Source organism: Natator depressus, chromosome 8 (genome assembly GCF_965152275.1).
Source record: "Natator depressus isolate rNatDep1 chromosome 8, rNatDep2.hap1, whole genome shotgun sequence".
NCBI classification, from domain to species: Eukaryota; Metazoa; Chordata; order Testudines; family Cheloniidae; genus Natator; species Natator depressus.
Window position 1 is genome coordinate 84,129,929 of NC_134241.1, and position 14,632 is coordinate 84,144,560.

General features: G+C 37.0%; 1 protein-coding gene across 2 annotated transcripts in view; it reads left to right on the plus strand.

The window, feature by feature from the left end:
- Positions 1-14,632, plus strand: part of LRRIQ3 (leucine rich repeats and IQ motif containing 3) — a 108,268-nt gene that overhangs the window by 6,606 nt on the left and 87,030 nt on the right. For both annotated transcript variants that reach the window (XM_074961533.1, XM_074961532.1), the window contains 3 exons: positions 730-1,027; positions 4,083-4,406; positions 8,456-8,589. In XM_074961533.1, the coding sequence (XP_074817634.1) occupies positions 767-1,027; positions 4,083-4,406; positions 8,456-8,589 (719 nt within the window). In that variant the 5' untranslated portion in view covers positions 730-766. The remainder of the gene's footprint in view (positions 1-729; positions 1,028-4,082; positions 4,407-8,455; positions 8,590-14,632) is intronic.

A 14,632-nucleotide genomic window follows, 5' to 3' on the forward strand; every position in this document is an offset into this window, starting at 1 on the left:
ACGGTCTTAGCTGTGATATTGATGATTCATTAAGAAACAGGGACATTTGTGCTGCTCTAGGTGCGCTCTTTTGGATAAGATGTAAACCAGAGTTGTTCACCATTTGTGGTTATTAAAGAATTCAAAGCAGTTTTTTTGTACGAGCAGGACTGTTAGCACTAGTGTCCTAACTAGATTGTAACTCAGGAAGTTGCATTCTGCCAACAAATTTCTCCATGCAGTTTCAATGGCTAATGTTATTCTTTGCTTTTTCCTGTCTAATTTATTGTGTTGTGTTGCTGTGCATTCTTAAACATTGCCTCACTTCCAAGGTGGCTGCATTTTAGCAGCTGTATGAATTCATCCCTACAACCCGTACTCATGTTAACAGGGAGGATCAACTAATAAACAGCTCAATACGTGTATGTATGTACCATTCATTGACTGCTTGATTGAGTGAATACAAAATATAAAGGGTTGCATAATCAAGCCTACAGTTTGCAAAGCACTTTTTGGGTTCCTTTGGAATAAAATGTGCTATATACTAATAACATGCACTTACACTTTTTCATTCACTTTTATGTTTTAAAATTAATCCCATAAGAGGTTTCCCCCCCTGTGGATGTGTAGTGTTTTACAGAGCAAGCAGTGTTGTAACAGACAGTTGGATATGTATTTGGGGTATTTGAAGTTTTTCTTCTGAAAGTTGAATAAATGCAACCTACTGTGTAGTCCTTCTTCTTTTCTTAGATCTCTTGTGGATGAACCACAAAGCAGATAACCAGCCATGGAGGAATTAACTGAACACCTTGTTTCTACTTCTGAAAATTTATTACTCAAATATGGACAAACTACCAGTCAAGGCCACATAAAGAAGCTGAAAGATCTTGCTATAGTTCAGTTAAATGGACTATATTTAAAGAATGTGAGACATTTGCAATACTGTGTTTTGCTTAAAGTATGCATCCTGTCTAATAATTATATTACAAATATTGATGCACTCGAATGTTGTACTCATTTGGTTAAGCTGGATCTCCATGGAAATCAGGTAAACAGTTGTTTTGGAGATATGCAAAACAGAATAGTTCAATGAAGTAAATTTATCCGTAAACTTGTGTGTTTCCCCAGTATTTCTTAGAAGCAATTTAGATTTTAAATGCAGACTTTAACAGTATTATTTGTACATAGCAGTTGCTCTTCTGATTTAATATTTTAGATTTTTACTCTAAAAATATCTGTTCAGGAACAGTTGGTATAATCTTGGCTGCACTGAAGACAATTGGATTTTTGCCATTGACTTGAATAGGGCCAGGATTTCACCCAATGTCTACCTTTTTCTAGAACAACACCTACCACAAAGGGGTTCTGATTCTTATTGGGGCCTCTATGCATTACTGTAACTTAAGTCTTAAGTGATGATAATAATAATAGCTCAACACATCTGCATATGAATTCATAAAGATCTGTCAAAATTATATAAATATAGAATTTGGTTGACTGAAGAGTGATAGCATGAAATGGAGTTTTTCCCAATAAAATTTTTCCATGCGTTGTCTAATGCAGTGGTTCCCAAACTTGTTCCGCCACTTGTGTAGGGAAAGCCCCTGACGGGCTGGGCCGGTTTGTTTACCTGCCGCGTCTGCAGGTTCAGCCGATCGCGGCTCCCAGTGGCCACGGTTTGCTGCTCCATGCCAATGGGAGCTGCTGGAAGCGACACGGGCTGAGGGACATACTGGCTGCTGCTTCCAGCAGCTCCCATTGGCCTGGAGCAGCGAACCAAGGGAGCCGCGATCGGCCAAACCTGCAGATGCGGCAGGTAAACAAACCGTCCCGTCCTGTCAGGGGCTTTCCCTGCACAAGCGGCGGAACAAGTTTGGGAACCACTGGTCTAATGCATAGGTGTTAGCAGTGGAAAAGACCTGCTAAGATAGGCCATTTAGGGTATATCTACAGTGGAATTAGACACCCACAGCTGGCCCTTGTCAGCTGACTCTTGAAGCGGAGCTGTTTTATTGTGGTGTAGATGTTCCGGTTCAGGGTGCAGCCCAAGTTCTGGGACCCTCCTACCTTGCAGGGTCCTAGAGTTTGGGCTTCAGACCCACCCCGGACTTCTACCCGGAAATTAACTGAGCCCTGCGAACCCGAATCAGGTGGCATGGGCCAGCTGTGGGTTTTTAATTGCAGTGTAGACGTATCCTTGGTTTTCTCCCATTATTAAAGGATTGTTCCCTGTTGTACGTTAACATGCTTTGTCCAGTCTAGTTTTAAATGATTAAAACAGTAGGGCTTCCACTGCTTCCTTTGGGAGGCTGTTCTTTAAAAAGTGAAAGTTAAACCCCGTGAGGAAAATAGAAAGGAGCATAAACTCTGGCAAATAAAGTGTAAAAATATAATTAGGAAGGCCAAAAAAGAATTTGAAGTAAAGATAGCCAAAGACTCAAAAAGTAATAGCAAATTTTTTTTTAAGTACATCAGAAGCAGGAAGCTTGCTAAACAACCAGTGGGGCCACTGGACAATCAACATGCTGCAAGAGCACTCAAGGATGATAAAGCAGTTGCGGAGAAACTAAATGAATTCTTTGCATCGGTCTTCACGGTTGAGGATGTGAGGGAGATTCCCAAACCTGAGCCATTTTTTTAGGTGATGAATCTGAGGAAATGTCCCAGATTGAGGTGTCATTAGAGGAGGTTTGGGAACAAATTGATAAACTAAACAGTAATAAGTCACCAGGGCCAGATGGTATTCACCCAAGAGTTCTGAAGGAACTCAAATGTGAAATTGCAGAACTACTAGCTAGTCTATAACCTATCCTTTAAATTAGCTTCTGTACCAAATGGCTGGAGGATAGCTAATGTGATGCCAATTTTTAAAAAGGGCTCCAGAGGTGACCCCGGCAATTACAGGCCAGTAAGCCTGACTTCAGTATCGGGGAAACTGTTGAAACTGTAGTAAAGAACAAAATTGTCAAACACATAGATGAACATAAATTGTTGGGGAATAGTTAACAGTTAAATAAGGAAGTGTTATTTACTCCTTCTCATAACACAAGAACTCGGGGCCACCACATGAAATTAATAGGCAGCAGTGTAAAACAAACAAAATTTTTCACACAATGCACAGTCAACCTGTGGAACTTCTAGCCAGAGGATGTTGTGAAGGCCAAGACTATAACAGGGTTCAAAAAAGTACTAGATAAATTCATGGAGGATAGGTCCATCAATGGCTATAAGTCAGGATGGGCAGGAATGGTGTCCTTAGCCTCTGTTTGCCAGAAGCTGGGAATGAGTGACAGGGAATGGATCACTTGATGATTACCTGTTCTGTTCATTCTCTCGGTGGCACCTGGCATTGACCACTGTCGGAAGACAGGATACTGGGTTAGATGGACCTTTGGTCTGACCCAGTATGGCCGTTCTTATGTTCACATTATTATTGAATTTACTCTTAAGATTTTTTTGTTTATCTTTGGTACATATCTTCCTTTGCACGGTTCTATTCCATTAATACTCTTAAAATATAATAGATTGGAACTGGGTTTTTTTGTTGTTTTTCTGGGAAATAGAAAAATCTATTCTCCTTGGGTTGAAAAAGTGTCATCCACTGGGAATAAAGCCTTTGGCATGTGGCATTGGAAATGTCTTTTCAATTCATGGAGCAAAAGTTTTCAACTAGATTTGGCCTTCTGATCTTTTTTGTGTGCTGGAGATCTGTTAAGACAAGCCACAAACAGAAAGATGCTGAAAAACAAAGTTCAGAAGAAGCAAATCCAAAATTGCTGCCTAATGTGGTTTGTGGGGATTTGTGGGGTTTGATAGATATGTGAACTTATGACACTGTAAATAATAATTAGCTCCAAAATGTTTAACCTTTTTACATTGATATAGCTCATAGCCATGATGCCCAGGGAGGGTTACGTATTTGGTAACATCCTGGTCACATCATGCAGTAGCTCTAAATAATAATTAGGGTCCAGATACAGCCCTGGTGTAGTCAGTGGAGTTGCAGCTACTAACATAGAGACTGTATTGGTCACTGTGGCATTTTATAGTGTAGGATCCAATAAACTACACAATTCAAAATTTTATTTTCATCATTATTTCAGGTACAGCATCTTCCTGGCCCAACGTTTTGGGAAGGCATGAAGGAATTAAATTTACTCTATCTTCATGACAATGGAATTGGAAAACTGGATAATGTGCATTCATTATCTTTCTGTCCTAATCTGATAGGCCTCACCTTGTTTGATACTCCACTGAGCCTAAGAATAGAATATAGGCATATTGTTGTTAACAGCATTTTCTCACTCAAAGCACTGGATTACTATGTAATTTCTGACGAGGAAATTGTTGAGAACTGGAAGCTTCCCCCCAAATATAAACCATTTAGCCCTAGCTTTTTCCTTGATTTTTGCCATGCTCCTAGAAAGGTAAGCAATTATGTTACATCAAATTATACTAGATATTCGTTAATAAAATGTTAATGTTTTATTTGACTGTGTTGCACTGATCTTTATACATTTTATGATAGCTGTGTTAAAACGGTGTTCCATATTTTTTGGTTAGAATAAAGCATTTATATATTAAAACAGTTGTATGTAATAAAAATGCTTAGTCTGTCTATATAGTACACTCTCATTGGTTTGCCATTGTATTCCTATGCTTTGATCAAAAACAAAATTCAGTAGTCTGTCATACAGTATATGAACATTTCGAACAGGTTGTGTCGCTCCCCACGAGTACTAGGGTTGTGAGGCATCTCATAACTACCTGCCCTTAGCATAGTCTTGTCTGTGCCAGCTGTAGATCAGCTCCCTGAAACCACCAGTCTTTGGCAGCACAAGTACTACGTTCCACACTAACCTCCGAATATTTGGTGTGTTACCTCTAGTGTCCAGCCCCTTATCCGCTGAACACTCACAGAATTACCAGGCCTGCTATTTCCAAAGGAGCAGTACACACCAGCTCACAAGATTCAACACTTTGCTTTGCACCACAGCATTTACATATATCTATAGTGAAAACAAGAACAAGTTTATTGTGAAAGAACAGAGATTCAAGTAATAGTGAGTAAGAATACTGGAAACAAATGATTATATGTAAATCAAAATAATAACATGCTTTCTAGAGACTAAACTAAACTAACAAGTCACTCATCTGTCTAAAGAGGCTTAACTCACCGAAAATTCTCTTTAGCATTTCAAACACTGATTGAGACCCCTTTTGCATGATGCAAAAACACTGTTCTTTTTCTTCCTAAGTAAAGGGTGCCAGGGTGTCTATTTTGTCTCTCAAATATAGTCAAGCAATGTACAGCTTACGATAATAAGGTTCTCTTGCCCTACTGTATTTCACTTACTATTAGATCCTTTCTGAAGTTCTTTCTTACCCTTCTTAATCAAGACTGGTGATAGGGGACCCATTGTGAATGAGACAATACTTAATTTACACATAAACAGATACGTGGAGAGATATGCTCTGTCTGACAGAAAGCAACATGTTTTTCACCTTTGCTGGAGACTAATATCTTGATACAAACTTTAAGAATATATTTTCAGTATATATGCATTAGTCCTCACAGTAGTACCTGTACATACATTTCACAATGATACTGTTGACCAGTATGACACCAGCTTTCATTTGAGACCTCATATGACATTATTTGGTGAACAAGCATGTATGTGCTAGAATCAGGAGATTCCAGCAACCTGTCTGCCCTTGTCAGTTGGCATTAAGAGTTTCTTGGGTCACACAGGTTAAAACTTGACACACATATATAAGAAAAAAGAAAAGGAGGACTTGTGGCACCTTAGAGACTAACAAATTTATTTGAGCATAAGTTTTCCACTGAATGCATCCGATGAAGTGAGCTGTAGCTCATGAAAGCTTATGCTCAAATAAATTTGTTAGTCTCTAAGTGCCACAAGTCCTCTTTTTTTTTTTTGCGGATACAGACTAACACGGCTGCTACTCTGAAACCTGTCATATATAAGAAAACGTATCTTAGTACCAGCAAATAGGACAATAAGCATTGATTTGCCATATAATACTTCTAAATGTACAGTGGCTATGGATAATAACTGCACCATGTCAGAAACTCATTCATCCAAGCTAACGTCTTCTAAGGTTGATGACTAATGTTTTGTAAATGACTATGTTTTATTTAATTTTTTTTATACCATATACCATTGAAAGAAATCTGTTGCTTATGCAGATAATTTCCAGAGTCTATTTATAATCAATCACTCATTTTTCTCTCCTCAATATGCATCATACTGGTAGTTAAAAATTGTGTTATAAGAAATGCCATACTTTTGTACTAGAATAGCACAACACTGATGTCATAAAATAAATCTGTGGTGCAGAAGTGTAATAATCCTATATTATATTATATGACGCAAAAACTTCAATATCATTTACTATTTCAATGGGACAATTAGCTGCTGTATCACAACAAAAATTGAAAATATCGTAACATATTAATCAGCAATGATGCGGAGCCAAAACCCTAGATCTGAACAACGTTGAACTGGGGTAGATTTAAGATTCTTATCTGAATCCAAATATTATAGTTTGTTCTCTGGCACTGTTGCTATGGAGCATGTACACACCTCTCATTTTGTGGAAAATAGGTATTGAGACAGTGGATCAGACCATTAGAACATGTAGTTTACTATTCTTTCTCTCTGACAACAGTCAGTACGAGATCATGCATGGATGTTTCTTCCTAGCCTCCATCAATTAGAGGTGGATTTTTGCAGTGGAAGACAAACATGTTAAACCTAACTAGAAACATGAATATTTTCATTACAATGCACTAGAAATGAGGTGCAACTTGGAGCTGTGCTGATAAGAGATGTGCATAACTCATATGTACTAAAATAAAAATGGATTCTGTCTTCCTATGATATTTTTTTCCTAAAATAAAATTTATAACTTTAAAGAAATTGATAAATGCTATTAAAGTGGTTTTTGAAAATACAATCTTTGCCCTAAGAGGAATAACTTTCAGAGGTGGTTTTGCTGCTCGTAAATCCTGCATTTCTGAAGTTCCAAAAGCATAGAAAGAATCCCAAAGGTGACAAAATATATTTGGATGAAAACAGTCTGGGAAACTTAAAGTATTAACATGTCTTGAGAAAAAGCATTCAGTAAATGCAGACAATAGGAAAACTCCTCTCAAGAATGCTATTTTCCCCTCCTTCTTATGGGAGTATTTTAGTGGAGATGGGACTATGTCTTAATGAAGGTGGTAGCAAAAGGTTATAATGACAAAACATTTGTGCAGTTAACTTCCCAGCTTCTTGGGATGGTTTACAATAGAAAAATTAAAACCAGTAGAAAACATAACCTTTCAAACACCAAGTTACTGAATGGGGTGACATCACTTGATTTCATTGGCACTACCCACATTAGTAATAGCTAGAGTATTGGGCCCTGAAATAGGAACCAGTTCTATTTTGGGGAGGGATAGACACTGAAAATATTACCTTCTGTCATTTTTCTAAATTATATCTAGGATATGATGATAAAGCCATGCTTGAAAATTTTTAATGTGCTTTTATATTGAAATCTGTTTGAAACCCACCCTTATAAGGCATCTTTCTGATTTAAGAGACCTCTTCTAGGCATATCCAAATGTACTATGTATAATTCTACTCCACTTATGATAGAAAACCACCTCCATTAAACAACCAGTTTTATCAGTCCGTTTGAGTAACTGCTGAAGATATGTCTGACGGAAGTAACATTGTCTGAATTTGAATGTTTGTAACTGCAGCAGGCTGTATAAAGTAGCAACCTATATTTTAGGCCAACTCCGTGTGGGTTTAGCCATTAAACAGTTCAGTAGGTGGAGCCTGTAGCTGAGAAGAGACATAACATTTTGTGAAAAATGAGAAGTATATATTTTTTTCATTTTAGGCTTGATGAAGTTCTATAGAAAATTGAGCTGTATCTTGTTTTACATTACTTTTTATTGTATTTATAAACAAACTGTATTCTCATTTTCATAATTCCTAATAATTCATAACCTGTTCAGTTATTCAGATATTTTACTGAAGAAAGAAAACAGTATTTTAATTGTCCTACAGTAACAATAATATTGTAATAATCTAGGGTTATCTTTATGTTCAGAGCACTAAATGGCTTTTCTGTAACTTAAAATGAATGACATTTCTACACTAGGCAGAGTAGTCTCATCTTCAGGTGTTTATTTTATATGGGAAGGAGGGTACTGACTCAGCTTCTGGTTATAAATTATTTCTCACCTCTGTTTCAATAAAATTGACAGTTTTTTATTCTGAGTGTTTTAAGTGTTCTTCAAGCAAAAGACCTTGCTCTTCCCCTTCAATCGTTAGCTATGGGATGAAAATTAAAATAATAATCCTTTTAAAATACATTGTTTCAAAATTATTTATTAGAGAAGTACAGATTTTAAGGCACAATATTCAGTGTATTTTCATTTGAATTCATACAGGAAGCAACCGTTGAGGAGGATATAAATGTGGTAAAAGATATCATTTCAAAAATCAATCACATTCTAGCTCATCACTCACCAGTTGTGATTGTTCAAAGATGGATAAGGGGATATTTAACTAGAAAAAGATTTGGGTATGTACATTTTTTTTTATTTAATTTTTTCAGGATGGAAATTTAGACTTTTTTTTTTTTTAAAGAATAAGTACATAAGAATAAGTACATATTTAGAAAATGTATAAAATACTTCAGCACAGTTGTAATCACTTTATATAGCAGGTAAATATTCAGGAATGATATACCTATGGCTATTCCAGAAATAAAAAAGGTTCTGTGTGCTTACAATATACAGTATTTGAAGAAATCGTACAACAAAATTCTACTGTGTTGCTTGATGGCTAAAGTGCAGAGTCTCTGAATGTGTCTTTAGTTTACTGTATAGCAATCAACTAAATGGCAGAAAGCAGAGCTGCCATGAATAGTGTTTTTGCACTGCAAATAAAATTTTTAGTGCATTATTTATTTCTATTCTATTTTCATTTTATTTTAATCTCTATATATCTTACAAGTTGATTGAATTTTCCTGTAAAGATGTAAAACAAATTCATTTTCATAAAGAGTTGTCTATACATCACAGCTATACAACCCAGCCAATCAATAATAATGGTAATAAGGACAAGATGTTTGGTACTTATATTGTAGAATGTTCCCTTGGATGATTGCACCAAAAAAAAGTATATCAGGATTTTTGTCATTATGCAAGTGAGCTAGGCTAATGCTGAAAGTATTCACAGCATTTATTCACAATTGTTCATTTTTACTATCTGCTGAAATAATCTGCTCTCAAATCATACTCTCACAGTCTGATTCTACACCTGCTCTGTATCTATAATGGTTGGAACTTGCAGCCTAATGTGGAAAGAGTTTATAGAGCAAATAATGCCCACCATGCATGTCTTTTTGGAAAATGGTCAAAGAAAGAAACTGTAAAACATGAAGCACTAAGGTGGCAGAAGTCTTTTTATTTTAAATTTGATTGTAAAATGTGGGTATTATCTGAAAAGTGAATCATATCAATATCTGTATTATGAGAGAACAAATTATTTTGATTTAACCACTTGGTTTTTAAAAATTTAGTGAATCCAGTGTCCCACATATTGGAGGACATATCTCCTTGATATGGGTCTGCTGGCAAGCCAACTCCTCCTCAGTCTTCCAGAGGTTATGGAAGGTTTTGACCATAAAAGGACGAGCAGGATTTGGGAATCCAATAATGGTGTATACCTCTGGCCTACCACAGAGTAGAGTCCTGTGTGGGACTATTATTTTTAATCCCGCTTCTGTCCTGCCCCTCAATACCCACTCCCGCTCCTCCATTGTTTCTTGCATTTTATCACACTCCCACTTGCAAAAACCTTAGATCATGCAAATCATGCAAGAGAGCCAGATTCCCTCATGCTTCCAAAAAACCCCAAACCCCACAATGTTAATGTGGTTAATGTATTATGCAGGCAAAGCTAGGAAAAGCTTTATCTGGCATGTTCGGGGGATGAGGGGTGCCGGTTAATCAAAAATTCCAGTTAACTAAGAGTTATACTTACCAGTGGAGGGAGTGAGTTTCGGTGCGGGAGGGGGCTCGGGGCAGGGGCTTGGGGCACAGGAGGGGTTTTGGAGTGCCGGGTCTGGGTGGTGTTCACCTCAGGCGGCTCTCTGCAAGCGGCGATATGTCTCTGCTGCTCCTAGATGGAGGCGCAGCCAGGAGGCTCTACAGGCTGCTTCCGCTCACAGGCACTGTCCCTGCAGCTCCCATTAGCCATGGTTCCCAGTGTTTGGAGTGGGTGGAGCCCCCATAGCTGTTCCTTCACCTGGGAGCAGCAGGGACATGTTTCTGCTTGCAGGGAGCCGCCTGAGGTGAACACCGCCCAGATCAGAAATCAGAGATATCAGAAATGCCGGTTTCTAGAGCTTTCCAGTTGGTAAAGTGCCGGATAACACAGTTTTTACTGTGTGTATATATATATATAAACAGAATTCACACACAATTTTTACCACTGAAAGAATAAAAGAAATGTTGCTTAAACCATGTAAAAAATGCTTTAACTCTTGTTGTGATAGACATCAAATCTCTTTTTATTCCCCACTTAAATTTAAGTATTAAAATCTTTATTTTAAAAAAAGGGAAAAATTTCCTGTACATTTCTGAAATTCTATTTATGACAAACTGATGAGAGATTTAGTATTTTCCTACAAACTACCGCACTCTTTCCCCCCCCCCCCCACTCCCACCTGCAACAAAGTACATTTTACCCCATCCTGCTATTATGGCAGCGGGTCATGCAGGACCCACAGGATCCCAGTCCTGCTGCAGGGCTCTACCACGGAGCACTTTTCCAGGGGGTTTTCTGGGTGCAAGCATGTAGCATTTGGCAGGCGATGGTATGGGCTGGACTAGTTGAAACTTGATAATGTGGCTCCACAGCATCCTCCGCTGAAGACCAGTAGCACATCAATTTAGGGAATATTGCAGACCAGAAACAGGCATAGTGCAGATTCCAGTCATTGGCCTTGATTTGAAATTAGAGATCTGGTCTGTGAAGAGAACTCTCCTCCACTGCCACCTCTTATACCATTTTGTCATTAAATATTTATGGAAATATGTTAAAACCAAATTTAAAGTAAAGGAAAAGCACACAGATCAACCATCAACTGGCAATCAGTATGACTAATCTGTACATATTGTCCATAAGGAGAGAGGAAGAAGTATTTGAGAGAGACAAAAAATGAAGTTATGGTATAAGGGAAAGAATTTACCATATAATATTTTAATTTTTTAAAAATCAAGTGGATTTTTCCCCCAAAAGTGCCTAAAGGTGTAAATGCTATGCAAACAAAGTATGTACAGCTTAAAGGATTAATGGCTCACCCACTCCAAACCAGGTCTCAGTTCTATAATATAAAGCAACATGACATTTAAAAAAAATCCTCATCAAACCAATGAAAAATCCTGAACAGTTACATGAACCTTGCAGTGTTCCCTAATGGTTAACAACTTGGGCTCTGTCAGGCCAAGTGTAGGATTGACTTTGAGAATCAAGAACTATTTACAGAAAATACCCTGCTATCTGTCTGTCTCTTTTAAATCACATTAGAGCTATTAGAGCATCCCAGTGATCACATCTTTAGTAATATCACAGAGGGAAAGAGGCCCTTGGGCTGCCTGGATCCAAATCAATTATGACTTTACATGTAAAAGCTAACACCTGAAATTCTACCAAGAAATTAATTGGAAGCCAGTACAGCTCACGCATGTATTCTCTATGTGAGGCATTTCTTAATAAATAGGCATCAGTATTCATCATGAACCTAAGTTTCCAAATAGTCAAAAAGTTCATGTAATTGAGATATAGAAAACTTTCCCCCCACTAATTTCAATTTCAGAAGAAATTGACAAGGTTCTTTTTATGGAAATTTCAACATGTATTCATAAATTTGGGTGAATAGTTAAAGGTTTTTAAAGATTCCCTAGTTAAAATGCTTTCATGAGAATGACTGGGAGCATGCAGAGTTTATAAGATGACCAGGGAGTCTTTAGTCCTGAATCAGTGAATTTACAATATCCATCGGTGTTTGCAATGGTATTTTTAAGTTCCTGAGTTAAAGAACTGCAGATGTTGTCTTTTTCATTGTTTCCTTTAAAAAAGTGAAATAAAATGCAAAAACTAGTAATTGTGCGTTGTTGAAGTTAGATATATTAAGTTAGGAATTTCCAAAAACTAAGCTAGCTTCTGTAATGTTAACTCAGCCGCATTGCACATAGGCAGTGTTTTCTATTCCCATTTCATTTGTTAAATGTAATTTAACGTATTTTTGTGTGTTAATGTGTACTATAATTACAGCATGTGCAGCATGGCAGAGTTTATGTTTTGGGAGCACTGTATATGTTGTAAATTCTGAATATTGATATGTTCTTCAAGTTTCATGTCTTGTGGCAGAAGAAAGGAAAACAAGTTGCTAACAGAAATGTTTTAATTCCCACAGCTTTTATTCTAACTCCACAATAATTAATAAAAGAGTTGTCTGTAGTATGGAGTAGTACTATACAAAAGAAATCAAAATATTCATACAAAAATTTGGCATGCTTAATTTAAATACCAATAGCCCAGTCTTTCTGTCTGTAGATAATGGGGAAGGAATTTAGGAGAACTATATCAATAGAAGTGTGTGTATGTGCTGTGGGGATGGAAGTTTCTGTCTGTAATCTCTAAATAAAAATAAGTTAATTTTAAAACAAAACTCTTGGTACACTAAATAACCCCTTTCCCCCAACCCTTCCAATTTAAAGTATATATACCTTCTTTTAAAATGGTATGCAAAGTTGACTGTATTCTCCAATGAGAAAAAATTCTCTGTCTCACTGGAGCTTTCTGACACAAGGACATGTCAGCCATGCTGAAGTAAATAACAGCCATTTCTGACGTAGAAACGTTGACATTTCCACAAGTATTTCTTTAACACTATTTGTTATTTTTGAATGTTACTTATTTAGGCAAAGTCAAGTTTATTAATTTAGAACCTTAGCTTTAGCAAAATAAAAAATTTAAAATCAATACAACTTAGTAAAATAAACAAAAACATAAGATCGGCCCTTCTCCAAAAATCAGTTACATGTTTTAAGAATTTCCTCCCCCCTTCATCAACATATGAAAATAAGATAACAAAGGTTAGAAATTCATTGGTTCATTTAGATTATAAGGAACTTTTCCTTCACATATATTTTCTTGATTTTGCTGCCAATGAGGCAAATATAGTGACAGCCCATATAACCAAAACATTTTCATTACATAGTGAGTATGCTAGTTTTTGAGTTGGTGCAGCAAAAGGCTTCTAAGACAAGTTATGGAGATTAAAAGAAAGTAGATAGTCTGGTAAATCTTCAGCTTGGTCAGACCTACATGGGCAAAAATGATTTTGTCTCTCAGTTCCAGCATACCTCCTTTCTAAATAGGCCAACTGCATAGGGAGAAAATGGAGAGCTGAAAAGACCCTCCGTAACATAGTGTTGTTCAAAATAGCCAAATATTTCTCATAATTATGAATATTCTTTAGAGGAGGAAGCCAAGGGGACTTATTTATTTGATGGATGACTGATATAATCACATGTGTGTAAATATCTTCTATTCTAAGCTTAATTACAGATTTCACACTCTTGCACACAGTCCTAGTCAGGTCAAGTTCTGAGAATTCCAAGAAATGGGCTTGCAAAAACTAGAGGAAGTCTAAAGTTTGTGTCTTGTTAAGCTGTTCCTCCAGATTTTACCTTGTTAGGTGCTCTAAATTTATATGCAGAATACACAGCCTGTAAGTGCTATAATGGTATTGAGCTTTGATCAAAGTAGTGAATTCTCTTACCTATGCCCTAAGTAAAGCAGCTGAGCTGTAAGTTGGGAGGCCAAGCCTTCTTCTTAAAAATTTGTTTTGCACAAACTTTTAGCAATTAAAATCTCTTCAGCCCCAGATTTCCTAACCATATAATATTTGGGCACTGACTTCAGCCAGCCACTGCAATTAAATTGCCCCCATGGACATGGATGAAACGAAGCCCTGCTTGCACATAACTTAAGGCTCTCCTCTGTATGTTTGTCTCGTTGGTCATTATATGTAAAACAAATACCCAAAAGGTGGGAAAAACCTGACCTGTTCAATATAATGGCCATCAGTCTTCTATTTATGCTGTTTTGGTATGTAGACTGTGGCCAAAGGAAATTACTTTCATTTTCTTATAATTTATGGTCAGGCAAAAAGCTACAATCCCTTAACAAATGTTTCAAGTCCAGTGGAGTCTGAGACAGCAAAATCCTGTCATCTGCATAAGGAAGGACTTGACACAAATCAGTCCAAAATTTTGAGGGTAAAATACTGCAACCCTTCTAAAATAACCACAGCCTCTTTAACAAATTAGAAAGGAAAGGGGCCAATAAGTTTACCTGGTGGAACTCCTTGTGATGGGATCAGTTAGGTTATCTTTCCACTCTATCCTAACTCTGGACAGTGGCTGTGAAGGGTTCTCAAAAGATGGAGGAAAAAAATCCCTATAGTATTTATATTAGTAAATAATTTTACTACGACAGGTCCCACCAATCAATATTGTCCTTGTAAGCTACTGCTAGGATAAAATCCT